Consider the following 20960-nt stretch of genomic DNA (forward strand, 5'->3'; position numbering starts at 1 on the left):
AGCAACCTCACTCCTGAGTATATATCCTGGCCAACTTCTCCATAGTTCTGAAATGGAACCTTTATGAAGATATTTATCATAGAATCATTTGCTTATCACAGAATCATTTGTGTTAAGGGATTGGCTGCAAACTAGGTTGTCCGTCAGTGAGGGAATATACATAGAAAGCAAGCTGAATGCATAGTATGCATACTAACAAGGATTAGGAGCAAATACCAACATAGATCTTAAAAACATTCTCATGAAAGGAGAAATAGAATGATCTCTATATAGCCCAGTGACATTTGCTTGAATTTAAATACACACATACAGGGCTTCCCTGGTGGCACAGTGGTTGAGAGTCCGCCTGCCGATGCAGGGGACGCGGGTTCGTGCCCCAGTCCGGGAAGATCCCGCATCCGGAGCCTGTGCCCCGCAACGGGAGAGGCCACAGCAGTGAGAGGCCCGCGTACCGCAAAAAAAAAACAAAAAACAAAAAACAACACACATACACCCCAAAGGTAGGAGACAGATAAAGATGTGGATGTAGGTGATGTCCACGTAGGTGTAGGTGTAGGTGTAGATCTAGATCTAGATGGATATCTTGAACTGACATCAAATACATTCGAGAAATTTCCTGTGAGGGGACAAAAATGAGAGTGGAGATTTGGATGAAGGAAAATTTAAAAATAAAAGGGTGGGCCTTATATGGACTAATGATTCTGTTTTGCCATGAACTGAGGGGTGTGACTAATCCAGCTCTCTGTAGCTGAATTCCAAACCAAAAAAAGTTGTTTCAAGTGTTAGGAAAAAGGAGACGTTAACTCCAAGCAGGGAAATAAGAGAAGTGTTTTTTGGAAGAGGTCAGATTTGCGTTGAGCTTTGAAGGATGGCTAGAACCTTGGTAGAGAGTTCTGGAAGAGAAGGGTATTTTTGGCAAGGAAACCACTTGGTTGGAAGCCCAGGGGTGAGAGAGTACAGTGTGGATTTAAGAATCAGCGAGGAGACTGTTATACTTGGAGTCTAGGGCAGGTAAGGGTGTTTAGGGGAAAAATAAGCCTGCAAAAACAGGTGGGAACTGAATGAAGGGCCATCAGTGCCCAGTTAAGGAGTACAGGGGGGTTAGTTGCGAAAGTAATGGGGAGTGATTTACAGTTTTGAGCGGAGAAACAATAGGATCAGACTTAGGAAGATTACTGTCCAGAGTGTTAGATTGTGGCAATGTTTGGACACAGAGAGGACTCCAGAGGCTGTTGTCATTATCCAGGGGAGAGCTAATGAGGGACTGAGATAAGCTTTGGTATTGGTCCCTAAGGGGACCAATAATAGTGCTGTGGACATGGACTTGGGAAATTGACAGGACCTGAGAAATAAATTAGAGCGATGCCTCATCTTTATAGAGGAGGTGGTAGAAGCTGTAGGTGGTGGATGAAATCACCAAGAGACAAGCAAGAGCCTCTGGGCAGAATGGAAGGGACCAGTAAAGAAGATGGCGACATGATAAAAGACTGGAGAGTCCAGAGTATAGAGCAATGAAAGCCAAGGAGAGGGTTTCAGAAGGGAAACGAGTGCTTAGCAATGACAAAAGCTGCAGAGAAGGCCTATGGGATTCGAATTTAGCAGGGATCACTGGTTACTTTCCAGAGAGGACTTTCGAGACAGAGGAGTTGGCCGGCCCAGATGGCCTGGGGGTGGGGAGAGTGGTAGGAGAGGAAGAGTGGCGGCAATGAGTGATGTCTATCAAGAGGTTTGTTCTGGAAGGGTGATGGAGAGATGGAGTGGTCAGAGCAGCGGAGGAAAGATTTTTCTTTATTTTTTTAGCATCAAGTAGGTGAGAGTACATCTTGAAGACCAACAGAAAACAACCAGTCCAGAAGATAGAAGGGGAAGAGAGGGTAGTTACAGGAGTAGGGTCTCAAGGGATAGGAGGGTTCCTCTGAGCGCTGGAGCAGGCTACCTGGCCATGCTCATTAAAAGCTAGCCTTGCTGTACCTTGATTTCCACCTTTCCCCTAATCATGCTCCTTTGTTTTGCCTTTGGGAGAGCATCCCTCTCCCAGATGACTTACTAGAGCTTTCCCCTGCCCCCCTTTTACACCTCCTCACTTATTTTTCCTTCTGCTGGGTTCCAGAGACTGGTTGAAACTAGACTAACAAAGAAACCTCTCTTTGTCAGTCAGCAAGTTGAGAGAAGTGGTTAGCTGCTAGGTTCTTAGGCCAAAGGACCTGCAGCACTCAAAGCCTTGAAGGGGAAAGCACTTGAAGGTCTGTTTACCACTCAACTTTAGGGGACAATTGTTGCTACTCTTGGCTACAGGCTTCACTGGGGATTTTATCTCTGCAGAATTCTCTGTTAACTTTTTCTGAAAGATTGCCAGCACCAGATCTAAAAGCTTTTAAAATCCTCATAAAACCAGAGAATGAAAAAAGTGGTGATGGATGGAGAGGTAAGGGGGGGCCATGGGGCCTCTCGCCCAGATAACCTCCCCGGGCCAGGCCCCTGGACAGGCCAGCTCCATTTTCATATCTTTTGTCCCCCAGGTCCTAGGGTTTGGCTCCTTTTGCTTTCTTTTCCAGCTGCTGCTTCCTTCCTCCCCAATTTTCCACCTGGATTCCTCTCAGAATCCTCTCCTGATTTATCCCTAACTCTGCTTTCTCTGGGAACCAGATTATTGTTTTAAGCTGTTTAAAGTGCTTTCATTTCTCCTATCTCTAAGGGAATAGTTGGGCAGAGTGAAGTATAACAAAATTGTAAATGACACTGTGGCAGTGGGGAAGGTACAGAGGACCAAGAACTCGGACAAAACATGTCTTCAGTGAACTTTGAACATGGGAGCTACCTGCTTCCCTACCCACACATGACACTGACTCTGTCCTGGGCCTTGGCACCATTATCTTTGCATCAGCCCAAACCATCTCCCTTTGAATTGGATACTACACCAAGGTCGTGTAGATGTGGCGTGACATCGCTAATGGTCTGGTGGATTTCTCCACATTTGGATCACCAGGTTGCTCTCTCTGGCTCCAGATTTGTCTTGACAGCCTTGACTCAAATACTAAATGCTGTGCATAGTTCCTAGCTATAGTTAGTCCAGCCTTCTCCCTTTGAGCCAGGCCCAAATGATCTAGGAAGTCATCTGTTTATCAGAAATGGCTAGCTCCCCTCCGGCTCACTCTCCAGCCTGGCCCCCAAGATCAGTTGTGTCAACAGTGCTTTCATATCCTCCTGTTGGACGCACCCTTCTCCCTCACCCCCAGTACTTCTGATGTATGTACCAGCACCCAACCCTGGAAAACCCCACTACCTGCTTTGCCAGGGCTGCCAAGTACTGTTTGAGGAAGCTTCCCCAACAAAAGTACGTTCTCTAGTGTCGGCAGAGCCCTCAGAGCTGCTTGACAGCCCTTCACACTTTTCTAACAATTGACTTCCTGCCATGGCCTCCACAGCATCTCCTTCCCGCCCTTTGCCAGTCATCCTCAACCTCAAATACCCTCACTCTCTACCTGCAACCTCGCTTCCTACATTTATTGAGAAAACTGAGGTCGAGTTGAAATGGACTTTCTCCACTTCCCTCTTTCTTACCAAAAGTCATCCTGGCTCCTTTTCTTTATGCATCCTTCTCCACTCTCTAGTTTGGAGGGATAAAATGTGCTCCTCTATCTTCAAGACAGACCTATCGACAGCCCTTGGGTTCAGAATCCTATCCCTTCTGCCTTCCTCTGCCTTATGGTATATTCATGTGTGTACATAACTAGTCTCTCTGACCTGGACTGAGTGCACCTCAAGGGCAGGGACTGTTACTTTCATCTATGTGCTCCCAACATGTGGCACCATGGCGGGCGCACGGTCGGCGCTCCACAACTGTTTTCTCAATTGATGAGTTATGAAGGGACGATGTAGATTGACTTGAGTTCTCTGTCCTTTGTGCATCTATTTAATTGGTTAATAAGTGTGCCACTGGGCAGCAAGACGGATGAAGGGAAGAGTCAAAAGGATTCAATAACCTCCAGATCCAGGGCTTTGGGTGGAGTTACATGACATTTTGGTGGGAATTTTGGACCCAGAATTGACCTGTCTCTTTATAAAGGGAGTAGCAGAAAGAGCACCAGACTGGGACTAAGAAGGTCTGGCTCAGCTGCTCAGAAGCTGTGTGGTAACGGACAAGTTAATTCACTTCTGGGCTCAATTACTTCTCTAGTACTTAGAGATGGGGTTATTCTGAACATTCAGTGGAGTCGTGGATGTACAAACACAATTGAAATCTGAAGCGCCTCTCCAAAGCAAGCTTGCAGCTTGTTTCTGATGCCACTAATAGCTCTGGAGCTTCTGCTCGTCACCTATACTGCAGCAGCCTCCGGCAGCACAGCCCGTCTTTCCTGTTGCACACAGAACTTGATTTCATCTCAGATTCCCATTGTCCACCACGTAAAAGGAAAATGTATCAGAAATGTGGAGCTTCTCGCCCTCTAGACCCCCTTCCCCTCTCCTTTTTGGCCTGTGCACGTCTGTGCGGATGACTGGACTTGTCCATAGGGACTACTGCATACAGCCAGCAGGGGGCGCTGTAAGTCATCCCGTCTTCTTGAATTCAAATCCATGGCTGGCTGGGAGGTGTAGGGTAGGCTAAGCCAGAGTACCAGCAAGCCCTACCATTTTAGCAGACTCCTGTGCCTGCGGGCATGTGTATTGGGGTTGGAATGCCTATCTCTTTATCTGCATGGGTGTGGAAATGAATGCTCCTCTGGTTCTAAATGAATGCAGGGGTGTGGGCCTGCAGGAGAACAGCAGGGAGACTAAGTTGTTCCTCTCCCTCCCCTGCCCTGCCCTCCCCTTTCAGAGCTCCCTGAGTTCTTTGGCAATGGGGTCCTAGCAGATTTCTTTGATCCTATCCTCCTTTTTCTCCTTCTGTTTAAGGAGCAGTAATTGGTTACTCCCTGTTACCTTCCACCCCCAAAACTTGAGGGCTTCTCACCGGAGATTTGGGGAAGCCAACACTGATCCAGAAGCAATCAGCTCACACAAGCTCAGTATTGGACCAAAGGTTGTGTGGTATATCAATGATGGGTAATTTATTATGTCAGAGAAAAATGCCACAAGTATCCCTTTTCTAATGGAGTAGGTACACTACAGCAAAAATTGCTGTAAAGTGAATTTCTGGCAAGACCTGTTTCACTTTGAGTTTTTACTTATAAAACCATGGCTATGTTTTGCTAGAAAAAAGAAAAGAAAAAAAGATTGGCTCCAGGTTGTAATTAAACCATGTGTTTTAAAATAAACCACATATTTTTTTTATTTATTTATTTTTGTTGGAGTATAATTGCTTTACAATGGTGTGTTAGTTTCTGCTTTATAACAAAGTGAATCAGCTATACATATATCCACATATCTCTTCCCTCTTGCATCTCCCTCCCTCCCACCCTCCCTATCCCACCCCTCTAGGTGGTCACAAAGCACCAAGCTGATCTCCCCGTGCTACGCAGCTGCTTCCCACTAGCTATCAGTTTTACATTTGGGAGTGTATATATGTCCATGCCACTCTCTCACTCTGTCCCAGCTTACCCTTACCCCTCCCCATATCCTCAAGTCCATTCCCTAGTAGGTCAGAGTCTTTATTCCCGTCCTGCCCCTAGATTCTTCATGACCATTTTTTTTTTTAGATTCCACATATATTTGTGAGCATACGGTATTTGTTTTTCTCTTTCTGACTTACTTCACTCTGTATGACAGACTCTAGGTCCATCCACCTCACTACAAATAACTCAATTTCATTTCTTTTTATGGCTGAGTAATATTCCATTGTATATATGTGCCACATCTTCCTTATCCATTCATCTGTTGATGGACACTTAGGTTGCTTCCATGTCCTGGCTATTGTAAATAGAGCTGCGATGAACATTGTAAACCACATATTTTTAAACTACAATAATAGGATAAGAGGGTAGGTCCGCATCCTTTCTAAACTATAATGACAACCCTGTGCTGGACTGGCAATTTGCTCCTACCTTTCACAGCTTTACATTCTGCTCTTTGTTTCATTCAATTTTTTATCTACTGAAATCTCCTCCTCGTGAACCTGTATTTATTTAAGAGCTTACTGCCCTATGAGCCCAGCAAACAGGGGTTTTTGAAAACTGGGAGTTTGGTTACTAGGGGTTTTTTTTTTCCCCCGAAGCAAAGCTTAGTCCGTGGAATGAACCCTCAGCCCCTTTTCACATACATTGTCTCAACTGATGCTCAAAGCAATTCAGGAAATCGGTAGGGCAAGTAATATCCCCATTTTGCTGATGAGAAAACTAAGGCCGAGAGATGAATTGGCTTTCTCAAGATCACACAGTTAGAAAGTGAGGGCAGGAAATAGAAACTTAATCCTATGATTCTGCTTTAAACAGGCGAATTTTCTGTTTACTAGAAGGCTTTCTAAGAGACTTGTGCTATCAAACCATACACAAGTTGCCCTTCAAATTCTAAGGAAAACAAAATTATGGTAAGTTAAGTATTTCAAATTTTTCCAACGTGTGTATTAGTTTTAGGTTAAATTCATTCTAAGTAGATAGAGCTGTATTTATTTTCTCATGCAGTCTGGAAACTCAGCACACACTTTATAGTACAGTGGAGCTCTTTGTATAGTCTGCGTGTATATTTGAAGGGTTATGGAGACTCATTCAACCATTTGTAATGGTTACAGAGGTGTTTGGTTGTTCTGTTTTTATTTTTGTGGCCAACTATTGGTCATATTTCCAGTTTCATCTGATTTGGGCTTCTTGACCATCCCAATTATAATACTATTATCATAAAAGAAAAGATTTTTCTGGTTTCTGATGTAGTTTTAGGAACATGTTATAGAGAAAAGGGAGACCTGAAAATTCTTCATCAACTTATTTGCCTCTATCTAGCAGACGTCTCTGCTTCATCCTATTTTAATAATTATTAGCATTCCCCAAGGGCAAGGGAAAATACGACATGTTTAAAGACAAAATTATCAATTTCTCTCACCACGATGATCATCAAATTAGTACACTGTGCCTGTATTCCCCCTTCCACCCCTAATTGAATATGCTAGCATTAGGGACTCGTAGCACATTAGAATTTGTCTACGAGAACCTAGTAAACTGTCCATTGCCCACAGACCAATCAATAAGGCCACTTTAATTGTGGAACAAGAAGGAATCTTCCATCTTTTTAAGGTCTAGGATGTGCTACCCCTTGAAGTGCCTTTTGTGACTTAATTTATTAATTCTGTTAAGCGAGTTTCTATTAAATAGTACCTGTTCCAGTGAAAAGATTGGGAAAATTGAGATGAATTGTTCCAGTATCAATGAAAATGAAAATATTTTCTGCCCAGAGTAGCTCTCACTGCCCCTCTTCAAGTGGGTTTGTGCTTCTGTTGATACTTTCAGGGCATTATTCAATGCAGAGAGGCAATATAAGCTTGGTAGAAGAAGCAGAGGATTTGGTATCACCAAAATTGGCTTCAGCAGTTGCTTACTGTGTGAATTCAAGCAAATTCCTTACCCTGTCTATATTTCAGTTTCCTCATCTGTAAGATGCAGCTAATACCCACCTGTTAGGGCTGTTTAGAGGATTAAAGGAGACAGGTTAAATGAGACGGCACTTAGTATGTGTTTGGTGAAAAGAAGGTTATTATTATGTTTTGGAAGAGAAATGTGAATAAACAGGTAGAATGGAGGGCTGCAGAGCCTTGCCTAGCAAGAGTTAAACGTTAGCACTCTGGGAGGTGTCTTTCCAAAAATTTAAACATGCTGACAACAGCCAATGGGATGGGTGTGTGTGTCTTTGCAAACAAAACATGTAGATGCATGTCTTCATGCCTGGCCTGGCTGCTTCAAACACTGATTATAGCTTAAGAACTAGAAAATAAATGTGTTTTCATTTGGGTGTTGAGGGCGAGACTCTGATACTGCTTCTCAGCTATGGCAGACACTGAGAATTTTGGGGGTTCTTTCTTTGGTAGACACCAATCACCTATTATTATTTTTTTTTTGGAAGATGGGAAGGGTCACTGGCTGTGCTGGCGAATTGTAGATGATGCTAACATTATCAAGCTGAACCAGGGCTTCCTGGGCCACCAAATGGATCTGTATATCTGTATAATATGAGTCTTTATCTGCCGACTTTAGACCTATTCTTCACCTGCCGGTGTCCTTTCTCCGTTATTTACTTCTGCAGACAGCGCTAGACCATTAGTGCTGTTACTAGGAGAGTGGATTGTAGGGCTGTACGGATGGCTGTTTCCGTTTGTCGCAATAGAAGGAGCACAGAGCTGATGGGGAGGCCCTGATACTCACTCTGCCACTGACCAGCTGTGTGAAATTAGCAAGCCTCATTGACTAACCGCTTTGTAGCTTGGTGCCCTCCACCTACTTCACAGGTGGATCGTGATGCTCCGAAAGAATGGTGAAAGGAATAGTGTTCTGAAGTTTCTTAAGTAATCTGCCCTTGGGGGGTATCATCATTAGTTTCCTGCTTACCACATATTTCATGGCTAGGGAGAGATCCCAGCTACTTAGGCCAGAATCTGTTAACTTCTTACACCCACTCCGCCCTGGCCTCATAGCTGAGATGGGAACTCCAGCTGAAAAGTAGGGACAAATTGTAGAATTCAAGCCACCTGGTCCCTAGGCTGGAGGTCAGGAATTTCTGCTCCCCTTTTCCCAAAGGCCACAAGGGATGGCAGCAAAGTCTTTTAATCCCATTTTGCCCCTAATGAGACTTGGAAGTGGCCTTCTCAAGGATTCCCATGTGCATATTTAATTCTGTATTTTCATTCATTCCACAATTGTGCTTTTTCCACACAACTATGTTTTGAGGGTCTACTGCACACCAGACACTGCATCTCTCAGAGATACCAGGGCAAACAAAGTCCGTTGAGCTCCCTACCCTCTCAGACTTTCCAGTCTAGTGACAGAAACAGGTGCTGAACATCTCCCAAGATGGTCCGAAGGTATCTTAATCCCCACCTCTCCAGAGGTGAACTCTCATCTTCCACCCAAAACTTCCTCCCCTAAGCTTCCTCATGTCAGTGAAGAGATCCACTCGGTCGCCCAATCAAGAGACTCGGGAGTCCTCCTTCACACCTCCCTGTCTTACCCACCAATTCCAATCTAGCATCAAGTCCTATCATTTTTAGCCTCTGAAATATCTCTTAAATCCATCTTGTCCCTGTCTTCACTGCCATGAACCTAGTTCAGGTCACCATTATTTCTCTCCCAGAGATCACAACCTCCTCACTGGGTTCCCTGTCTCTGGTCTTGCTGCCCCATCCACTCCCTTCCACTTGTGATGTGTCCAGAGGTGATACTGTATGAACTTGAGTTAGTCCCTTTCCCTTTCTGGGCTTCAACTTCTCCATCCTGAACTGGATGATTGCCTAAGTCTGGTGCAGCTCTCTTTTCTGTTGTTCCGTGATCAGATGTTTCTTGCTCGTACTCTAGTGCAGCCATCCAGACTTCCAAAGAAGATATTGATACACCTGGCCCTCTGGCTTCTTGGTGTGTGTATTCATTCATTCATTTCTCCATTCAGCAAACATTTACTGAGCACCCACTGTGTATGAGGCACTGTAGTTAGCACAAGTGATTCAGTGGGAAGTAAGACACAGGCCCTGTCTTAAAGGAGTTCAATCTCTTGTGGGGGGTATGGACACAAATAGACAATCTAGCCCATTCTGTGGAGGGGGGTAATCATGAAAGTTTCCCTAGAAGAGCTGATATCTTGGTTGGAGCCTGAATGATAAATAGGAGCTAGCCAGGAGAACAAAGGCATGTACAAAGGCCCTGAGGCAGGATGCTGGGAGAGACTAAAGCTAGACTGGAGAATGGCAGACCAAGTGGGAGGCTGTGGCAACACTCTAGGGGAGAGACAAGGAAGTCCTAAACTAAGACCATGGAGGCAGAGAAAAATGGACAGGCTTCAGTTATATTTTCAAGGTGGAATTGACAGTCCTTGCTGGTGAATTGGATGTAGAAGATGAGGGAAAGAGAGAGGTCATGGAGGACCCTTGGGTTTTTGGCTTTATCAGCTTTGTAGATGGACTGCTATTTACAGAGTTAGTTCCATTAACTCAGGAGGAAGCATCTGGTTTGGGGAATGAGGCTGGGGAAAAGATGATTGGTTCAGCTTTAGTCTTGTTGAGTTTGAGTTGGAATATCCAGGTGAAGAGGTCTGGTAAGCCATTGGCTATAAGGATCTGACACATTGAGAAGAGGAATCTGGTCTGGAGGTTCAGACTGGGGAGTCATTAGCTTGTAGATGAGGTCCCTTTGAGGAGAATGAGCAGACCCTGAAGAGCTGAGTGCCCAAGAGATCCAGGACATCAGTGCTAAGAGGGGAAATACTCTCCCAGATGTGGAGTGCCCATTCATTCCTGGGCACACATCTCTGCCCCAAAGAGAGTTTCACAGTGTTGTCTGTGCATTGCCCACTTATACTTAAGGAGCATTAAGTACCCAATTATAACGTCTCCATTTTACCATAAACATGCCTTAAAGAAGAGAGGAAACAGATACGTTCATGCTATCTACCAGGTGTGTTACATTCACTGACTCAAATGCTTCCAATAACCCTACATTAGAGCTATTATTTCTTGGAGCCCTTAGAAACTCAGAGTGGTTAAGTCACTTGCCCAAGGTCACATAGCTATTAAATGGCACTAAGATCTGACTCCAGGTCTGTCCTACTCTAGAGCCTGCACCATGATAACACCTAACAGCACTCCACCACATCCTGCAGTATAGCCAGGTCCTTAAGAAAGCCTGTGCACACCGCTTTTCCCTTCTGTGCTTCATAAATATCATTTGCATCCCCTAGCTTAACACTTTGCTCTCCATTAAAATACAAATCCCCTGGGGAGAAGTAAAGCTCTAAGTTGTTGTCAGTCATTTATGCCTCAGTGGGAATGAATTTCAGATTCTTCCTTAAGAACAAATTTTAATTTTATGGGAGAAGGACACTGGAACCTTGAGGGAGGGATAAAAAGGCAGAAATGGGCTTCGTAATGAAAAGTCATTCCCCTCTTAGTTTCATAGTTCTACTTGGTTGGAGGCATGTGCTGTTAAGGTTCTTAGATGCTATTTCTGCATATGTGTACTGCTTTATATGCAGGCCCATTTCTGGGTCAGCTAACCCAGTAATCTGGGGCTGGGGCTCGGGTGTGGTCTGATCGAAGGTGAAATTGAACTACACACTGGGGACTTCCCTGGTGGTGCAGTGGTTAAGAATCCGCCTGCCAATGCAGGGGACACAGGTTCGAGCCCTGGTCCAGGAAGATCCTGCATGCTGCAGAGCAACTAAGCCCGTGCACCACAACTACTGAGCCTGTGCTCTAGAGCCCGCGAGCCACAACTACTGAGCCCGCGAGCTGCAACTACTGAGCCCACGTGCGGCAACTACTGAAGCCCGCGCACCTAGAGCCCGTGCCCCACAACAAGAGAAGCCACCGCGGTGAGAAGCCCGTGTACCTCAACGAAGATGAGCCCCCACTTGCCGCAACTAGAGAAAGCCCGCGCGCAGCAACGAAGACCCAACACAGCCAAAATAAATAAATTTATATATATTTTTAAAAAGCCAGCGTTGTCTCAAGCATTATCTAAAAAAGAACCACTACACGCTGATCCCAACCCACTGTGGTCAGCAGGAGGCAGCCAGCCTGGGCCTTAGGCTCAAGTCCCAGCTCACTCTCTTGAGAATTAGACCCTGATGTGCATATTTAAAATACCGAGCAGATGGAGGCAGGAGAGCTTGTTGGAAAGACTTGGAGGAGTCCCTTCTGCCCTGTCTGGGTCTATTTGCCAAAATAAATGACATGTATCAGGGCAGGGCATTGGTCCAAGCCCATTGAAATTCTGCTAGCAGTCCAAACAGTGATGATGTTTCAGATTGGTTCTGTGAAATGATCAGTTAGGAAGAGAGAAATGATGTGTGAGCATCTGGCTACTGCAGCCTACTGATGGGGACAGTCCCAGGGGCGGGCCTGGGGTGAGGGGGGGCAGCCTCAAGGACCCCCCCAGGACATCTGCCACTGGCAAACAGGGAGAGAGCCACACGCTGGCAACGGGTGGTCTAGTTTGAGTCCCATGCTGTTCCTCACTAGCTACGTGACCTAAACAAGTCCTTCCCGTTCTCTCGGCCTCCTTTTTTCCCCGTGTGTATAAAATAGAGCCTGGATGGAACGGTCTCTAAGGGCCCTTCTTGCTCCAACATTCCGTGACTTCTCTGACACCGGTTTGATTTCTTTTTCTCTGTAGTGGGAGAGGGAGAGGCCCACCCACCCACCTGCTTATCTGTAGCCTCTGTGTTCTCACACTGCCCTCTGCTGGCCGTTATGAAAAGTGCCACCGATAGCTTCTTTGGAGGAAAACAAGCGAACAAACCAAAAAAAGCACTTCATCATTGATTTAGTATTAAGCGTCAGCAGTCCACTGGGCATGGTGACAGAAAGCCTGTGCATTGGAAATGAGGGAAAAGATCATACAGCTATAGGCACAGAGTAAGCATAGCTAGAGATGGCTGACAGAACAGCCCAAGAAAGAAATGTCTCTCTTAATTTTTTTTTTTTGCCATCTTCGTCTGTTCACGGTGCTCTGTGCCACTGTATGAAAGAAAGGACCTCAGTGGATAGGAAGCCTCCTTGTCTCGTATCCTAGGACTGCAGGCTGCAGAAGGGCCTGGTACCACACTAAAGAGGAAGTTCTGGGCCAACAGCGCCTCAGAGGCCTTAAGACATCCCGCAGGCCCTGCTTCTGTCTGAGAGGTTTCTAGCCGGGACCAGCCCAGAAGTACACCTTCCTCCAAGGGGTACCGTTTCAAATGCCCCTTTGGAAAAAGAATTCGAATTCAAAGAATCCATGAGCTCTTTCAGAGACTCACTTTAAGCTCTCTGACTGGAACGGAGGAGTCATCTGTGTGGCTATGGTAAATTCAGCCTGCCCTCCCAGCCAAGAGAGAGGGAGCGGGCCATGGAAGCCTGCCTTTTCTGGATGGAATCAGATTTCCTGTTAAATCCAGCCAGGGAATTGCCTCACTCCTATGTCTCTTTGCTTATTCTTGCTGAGTGTGCACTCACAAAGGCAAGAGACCAGGTCTGGAGTGTGCCAACCCCTATGCCCACACCAGGCACTGCTCGGGCTCTAGTGATGTGAGCGAGATGGGAATTGGGCCACGCCAGTCTGCCCTCTCAGTAGCTGTTCAACGGTTTATCATGCTCTCACCTCCCCTCCCTTGATGCGCGAAAGCTTTGGGCAGGGCTCAGATTTGGGTCAAGCATTCAGTGCCCTGACTGCATCTCCTTTGCTAGTAATAACATGGTCTTGCCAAACCTATCGTGCCTCTCATCCTCCCACCAACCAGTCCTTTCCTCCCCCAACAGCTGGTTCTTATCTGTCTCCCTTGTTCCAGCCTCAGGCAGGCTGCCCTGGCCTCATGCTCGCTCGCTCGCTCGCTCGCTCGCTCTCTCTCTCTCTCTCTCTCTCTCTCTCTCTCTCTCTCACACACACACACACACACACACACACACACACACACACAGAGACAAGCGCGCACGCGCACATGCGTGGGTTCTTCCGAACACTTGTTGATGAGTTTCAGCCCTGAAACACTGCCTTCCTCCCATCCCTCCTGTGTCCCCAAACCTCTAAGGGTTCCCTATTTCCTGCCACATCAAGTCTTCAACTTCCCTGCCTTGCTTTCCAGGCCTACTTCAGCTGGGGCCCACTCAGCCTTTCCAGTGTGGCCCATGACTCCCCTGAGCCGTGGACAGAATGTAAGCATTCCACAAACCCTCCATGGCCAACCCTGCCTTTGTGTTCCCGCAGCACTTCTGCTCCATTCCGGACTTGAACTGTTTGCAATGGTTTTGTGTACATTAGTCTTGAAAGCTAGGCCCACATTTTAGACCTCTTTGTTAATCCTCAACCACAACCCAGCACTATTTTTTTAAGTGTTGTTCTTTTACTTTTTAGTTGTGTGTGTGTGTGTGTACATACAGCGAAAATTTATAAGAGTAATAAATAAGAGAATCATTGTAAACAGAAGTCCAACCAACAGGAGGTAAGAGCATAAAAAGCAAAAGTTAACCTCCCACCCCATCATTCTCAGAAATAAGCCTGTTAAGCATTCTGCAGCCTAGCACCCTCTGTAGGTTGCGTGTTACGGGTCGGGAAAGTTTGATTGGTGGGTGGCAGCCGCAGAGAATTGCATCTCCTTGGGAAGAGCATCTTTTACTTCTTTGCAAGAGTCCCGGGTCTTCGTGGGCCTGATTGACATTTGCGTCTCCAGTACGTGAGTCTAACCACTGCATAAAGCATCTGTCCTCTTCTCAGCCCTTTCAAAAGTAAATCTTGAAGGTGAATATTAAAGGGCATGTTTAATGGACTTTTCTCAGAATTTTGCACAGGTTTGTAGGAAATTGCGGGCAGTCGGTAAAAGGGGCTAAGGGGCAGAGATGGAAGTGTTTATGAAAACAGGCTTTCTACCTGATACGGTGTTGTGTTCTCTGAGAGTTAATGCACATTACTAATGGTTTTCATTTTTCTGCCAAGAAAATTCAGTTCCTTCTGGGATTTGTTATAAACAGACTAGCCGGCCTCTGTTGCACCCACTGGGGTTAATTCTCTATCTCGGTCAGCTAGAAAATGTCAGCCTGAACTCTCAGATTTAATTGTTACAGACACTTTATCACCAGGGCATTCAAAATCCTCAGGCTTCTCCCTCTTGCTATCATCATTGATACTTAATGGATATTCTCAGGCTTCTTGGATTTTACACATTCAACACTGTACAGATGGCGGGGGCGCAGGGGCATAGAGAGGGAGCAGATAAACAATGTGTGTGTGTTCACTGTGAGTGTCTGTTTCTAGTTGCAGTGCTGGGGTTCTGGGAACTGCCGTCAAAGATAAGCTGACAGGTTGGTCAACCGTGGGTTTCTGGGTTCTCCTCCCTCTGGCCCACCGAGGCAGTGTTCTCCAGGCACAGCCATTTCCGGGCTTCACTGCAAGCATGCGGTTGGCCATTTGGACATGGGTTCGAAAACGTCCTGATGCTCTCCAGAGTTCTGTTCTTTCACTCTTCTGATGGCCTAGCATTAACTAGGAAGAGGACAATATTATCCAGCCTGAATAACTAATCTCCCAAGAAGTACAAAGTTGAAGGATCTTGGCGCACATGAATCTTATTAAATGTGCTTATAAAATATGTTCTATCCAAATAAGCTTAGCAGCCCCTAAAATAGCCTGTTCTGATCCGTGTCTGGAACTTTGACATGCTTCATAGGTCTCTAAGCCAAAATTATTTAGTGAAGTGATGACAGTGTTCTTTGTGCATGGGAAAATGGGAAGCGGGGATGGTAAGTCCTCTGTTGACTAATCGTACTCCTTCTGTCCATCTTAGGGGCGACCAGGACCAATTGGAATTCAAGGTCCAGTGGGTCCTCAAGGATTTCCTGGCCCTAGTGGTTTATCAGGGTTGAAAGGAGAAAGGGGCTCCCCAGGACCTCTGGGACCGTATGGACCAAAAGGAGATAAGGTAAGAACACCAAAGCTTGATTTTTCCTTTGACTCATGGGCTGTGAGTGTGAAGGTAAAAGGTTCTAAATCTCAGTTCTGTTTATTTATGGAAAGGATACTAATCCCAGATACCTTGGTGCCAGGCTACATACTTTAATAAGAGACAGGCTGGGTGTTGTGCTGCTACAGCCCATTTTTGGAGAGATTCCCATAGCCAGCAAGTCAGAAAGTGCATGTATAAGCTATTTGCTAGACAAGTGGGCTGACCGTGGTGGGAAGTCATGTGGGTTTGAACTGGGCACGGGTCAGGAGGCCAATCAACAGGGCAGCAAAGGAATCCAAGCAAGGGGAACGGGATGCAAGGGGTCAGATGCTTGGAAGCCAGCTGGGCCACAAATATAGGGAAAGAGATGCAAGAAAGATTGGTCATGTCATGGTGGCTGGCTGACTGAGGTTAGCAGTTCAGTTTATGTTATCTGCCGATTTTAATCACCTCCTATTCACCCCATTGGTGAGGGAGGGATTCCTGCTCTAGGGTCCTGGGGATGGCCGAAGATATGACACCTGACATTGGACAGAAGAGATCAACAACAGGTTTATTAGTCACATACACTCACAGCACAGGGGAGGAGGACATCACACCCCATGCAGGGCCACACAGGGCTTGCGCTCTGGAACAGAATGGGCCACAAGGGGCTGTGAGAAGCAGACTTTTGTCATGTCAACAGGGTGAGTGCCCCTTGATTCTCGAGGGAGAGTATGACTGGCTTGTTTGAAAAATTCAGTGGGTCAGCAGGGGACGGAAACCCACTACTCAGGAATAAGCGAGAACTGCACCTGGTCTATTTAATAAGAAGGGTCGTTTGCCCAAGAGACCTTATCTTCAGAAGCAGAGTGGAGAAATGAACTTTTGCTTAGGCCATTTGAGGCCCTCCCAGTTTTCCCAGATGTCAAGGCAGCATGTAATATTTAGCCTTATTTTTAGGTCTTACACCACGTTGTCTAAGACAAGAACTGTCCGAGACCTTAGGTAGAGGCTAGTGATTGCTTGGAAGTGGAATAAGGAGCAAGGTGATGCAATGTGGGGAGGGAGGTACAAAATACTTCTTAACGACTTAGGTCATGAATCACATGAACAAACCCACTTCATCTAATGGAGATCAGTTATATCATCTCTTACATTCCTCTCCCTACTCCTTTTCTTAGGGTCCCATGGGAGTTCCTGGCTTTCTTGGCATCAATGGGATTCCGGTGAGTGTGTTCATAGAAGCATTTTTGAAATTTATTTTATTGAAGTATAGTTGATTTACAATGTTGTGTTAGCTTCTGGTGTACAGCAAAATGATTCAGTTATACATATATATACATTTTTTCCATATTCTTTTCCATGATGGTTTATCACAGGGTACTGAATATAGTTCCCTGTGCTATACAGTAGGACCTTGTTGTTTATCCATTGCACAGAGGCATTTTTAATACAACCTCTAGGTTCTGCCTCATAGCTCAAGCACTTTGGCCTTAACAACATCCTGTCTCAGGCACACGTGCTCAGGGTCAAGTGTTGAGATGTGCGTGGTAAGGCTTAAAGGGCAGTGCTCATCCACAGTTTCCTTGGGATTCAGTTACGGGCAGAGCTAAACCATATGGTTGGGGCATGCAGAGACATGTGCAGGCATAAAAGACCATCAGTATCTTAGACAGTGAGTTAGGTCTTATGGCTTGAGGGGAGCTTTCATTGGGGATGAGGGACTGGTGTGAAGATAGTGCCACATTAGAGCACATACATCCTCATTATAAGAAAATTAAGGGGGTTCATGAAATTAGATAGAAAAATACTTAGTGATACCTTAATACATTTAATTTTAATAATTTCTTTCTTCAGCCTTATTTCAGAGTGAATTTCCCTTTAGTTGTTTTTTTTTCTTTTTGACTCTTAAATACAATTTTTAAAGGTTGCTTTTTATTTACAGTTATTACAGCACATTGGCTATATTGCCTGTGTTGTACAATACATCCTTGAGCCTGTCTTACACCCAATAGTTTGTACCTCCCACTCCCCCATCCCCTATAGTGCCCCTCCCTTCCCCCACCAGTAACCACTAGTTTGTTCTCTATATCTGTGAGTCTGCTTCCTTTTTGTTATATTCACTAGTTTGTTGTATTTTTTAGATTCCACATATAATTGACATCGTACAGTATTTGTCTTTCTCTGTCTGCCTTATTTCACTTAGCATAACACCCTGCAAGTCCATCCATGTTGCTTTAAATGGCAAAGTTTCGGTCTTTTTTATGGCTGAGTGGTATTCCATTGTGGTATATATATATCACGTCTTCTTTATCCATTCATCTGTTGATGGACACTTAGGTTGCTTCCATATCTTGGCAATTGTAAATAATGCTGCTATGAACATTGGGGTGCATGTATCTTTTTGAATTAGTGTTTTTGTTTTTTTCGGATATATACCCAGGAGTGGAATTGCTGGGTCATATGATAGTTCTATTTTTATTTTTTTGAGAAACCTCCATACCGTTTTCCACAGTGGCTGCACGAGTTTACATTCCCACCAACAGTGTAGGAGGGTTCCCTTTTCTCTACATCCTTGTCAACATTTGTTATTTGTGTTCTTTTTGAGGATAGCCATTCTGATAGATGTGAGGTCATACCTCATTGTGGTTTTGATTTGCATTTCCTGATGATTAGTGATGTTGAGCATTTTTTCATGTGCCTGTTGGCCATCTGCATTTCTTCTTTGGAAAAATGTCTATTCAGTTCTTCTGCCCATTTTTTAATTGGGTTGTTTGTTCTTTTGATATTGAGTTGTATGAGCTGTTTATATATGTTGGATATTACCCCCTTATCAGTCATATCATTTTCAAATATCTTCTCCCATTCGTTAGGTTGTTTTTTTGCTTTGTTGATGGTTTTTACAAAGTGGCTACTCCTAAGGTCACTTGGAGACAGCCTCTTCCACTCATCCTGAGGAACTGGCTTTGCTAGAGATAAGTGGGAAGTCTGGAGCTTGCAGACATCTCCTTTTCCCATTCCATCCAGCTCAATCCCTTAGTTTCTCCATTTTCACCCAATATCCCTACTTATCCTGCCACTGGAGGTTGCATGGTAACATTTCTCCAGCCTCTAAGATACAGTATTTGGAACTTACTGCTATCACTTTTTAGTTATATCCTTCAGCACTTCTCTATATATTTAATCTTTAGCCTGGACTGTGTTTGCCTCTAGCAGTGGTTTTCAACCTTAAGAGAAGAACCAAATCTTGTGTAGAAGCTCAGCATATATAGAACAGGAAAAAATGGAGCTCCTCCATTTGAGGGAAGTCCTACCTCATGCCTTTATCTTTCAAACAACCTCTAAGGAGTTCTTTTGAATCATATCAAAGCAGTTTGGTAAACTTTTGACTTAACAGCTTCTTGTGTTACACTACATAATCATCTAGTATCAGCTAAGGGGGTTCGAATTTCTTTGTGCCAATCTATAGGAATTTCTTGAGTACCCGCTATGTGCTAACACTCTACTATGGGAATACAAAAAAGGCATATGGCTCTACCCTCAAAGGTATTATCATCTGATTCACTTTTTCCCCAGATCTCATATACATTTGTGGATTTAGAGAATAGAAGGCTCACTTACCTTGTATTTGTTATACGTATCAACAAATCGGCCATCATATGTCTGCCTGTTATTCAACTGCAGAGTCTGAAAAATGCCCAGGAAGGGGCCAGTGGGGAAATAAGTGGATGGGGTTGGCCACCCTTTTACGCCATCCTCTGGCATTTTCTCATGTCTGTGTTCTATGACCACGTCGTCCAGAGTCTCCACTCAGAATGTGTATCTTGTGGGAACCAATGGGTGAGGGAAACTAGCAAACTGGAGGCCACCTCTTCCATTCATCCTGCAGAGCTGGCTTCACCAGAGATGAGTGGAGGATTTGAAGCTCGCAACAGTACTATACCCTTCCTCCCGTAGTCTCTTTTTAATGGGGGCTGGAAGGAAATGAATCCTGTGAAGCAGAGGCTGATTCCAGTTCTGAGCTGGAGCCCACCCCAGAGTCCAGCTGGACACTTCTGCCTCCAACTTGTGGCCAACAGAGCCAGAGGGCTTCTAGAAATTGACCACTTCTCTTTGAGGGCTTCGTTGCTTGGGAGAATGAGTCGCAGCTGTCCAGATTCCTCCAAATGAGTGCGCTGCTCCCAGTAGAAGTCCCCACTCCCTTGGCCCTTGCTTGGCCCTTCCCTTGACCTAAGGTTGCACATTTTTTCTTTTGACTTTCAATCGCTTTAGCTTCAGGCTCCAAGCCTCACTTACTCTAAGAAATTATTACCCCCTGTTCCCTCCCTCTCTTCCAGCTATTCATGATGTATTAATGAGCACCTCCTGTTGACAGCTTACCTCTCCTTGCCATCTCTGTTCTTCCAGGAGTCTTTGGCGTCTGTCCCACACACTCTAGCTCCTTATTACATATGGCGCGTGGTATTTATTGACTGTCTTGTACGATAGCCTTATCTAGCTCCTTGAAAGCACGGAGTCTGTCTTCTGCTCCTCTCAGAGGCCTCAGAGACCCCAGGGCTAAATTCAGCATAGAGCAGGAACTCCAGAAATATTGGGGGGACTGAGTCCAACCTCTAGTGCCTATAGAAGCAGCAGTTCTCAGACTGGCAAGACTCCCTCAGACAGAGGAAAACACAGATACCCTCAGCCCAGTCAGACTAATGATTTTGCCCAACTCTCAGCAGCACTTTATTAAGCCATTTGACTAAAACCAACAGCTTCCCTAAAACACATCTTACTAAACTGGATCACTGCACAAAACTGGTTTCCCCTCTTGATATTGGCGGACTGCTCACATCTGTGTCACTGGTTTTGGTCCCAGAACTCCATTTTTGCTGTCATGTAGGCACTTTCCACATGAATGAGCAAGAGCATCCAAGTCTGTGCACTAAGGGGCACGGCCACCAGTTGAGAGTGAACAAACAAGCAGTCATAAAGATATTCAACATTAAAACAACGTGGGCGAGGGGCGGTAGGGCTGTGGCTTTTAATGATATCACAGCTGTGAGTTGGGCTGTTGGCACCCACGAGAAATGTAGGTTGAGCCAATGTTTTCAGTTCAAATAAGTTGGAAGCAGAAGTTTTCAAGTTGTCCTTTGCAATTTATGTTTAGCTTTTCCCGTGGAGTCAATCTCAAACATTTCCCCGCCTAGAGACTCATAAATGAACACACGAGGTTTGTATCTTCAAAGTGACCACGTACCACTCACCAAATGGAAACTTTTCCTTTGCACTCTGGGTTCTGAGGAACAGTGTTTTTCTGGAATACAGCAGATCCACCTGTTCTGTGTGTTCAATCCCCTGTGATTATATAGAACCGTGGTTTTCTCCCTCAAAGAGCTGCATTCCCTTGGAGAGCTGTGGCACACACATATGTAAAGTCATTATCTCTACCCAGA

General features: G+C 45.2%; 1 protein-coding gene across 1 annotated transcript in view; it reads left to right on the plus strand.

Moving 5' to 3' along the window:
* LOC132513581 (collagen alpha-6(IV) chain-like) overlaps positions 1-20960 on the plus strand; it is a 282635-nt gene that overhangs the window by 200442 nt on the left and 61233 nt on the right. Inside the window, exons 4-5 of the mRNA XM_060138057.1 lie at positions 15382-15516; positions 16704-16748. Coding sequence (XP_059994040.1) covers positions 15382-15516; positions 16704-16748 — 180 coding nt within the window. The remainder of the gene's footprint in view (positions 1-15381; positions 15517-16703; positions 16749-20960) is intronic.

Source organism: Lagenorhynchus albirostris, chromosome X, assembly GCF_949774975.1.
Source record: "Lagenorhynchus albirostris chromosome X, mLagAlb1.1, whole genome shotgun sequence".
Lineage (NCBI taxonomy): Eukaryota > Metazoa > Chordata > Mammalia > Artiodactyla > Delphinidae > Lagenorhynchus > Lagenorhynchus albirostris.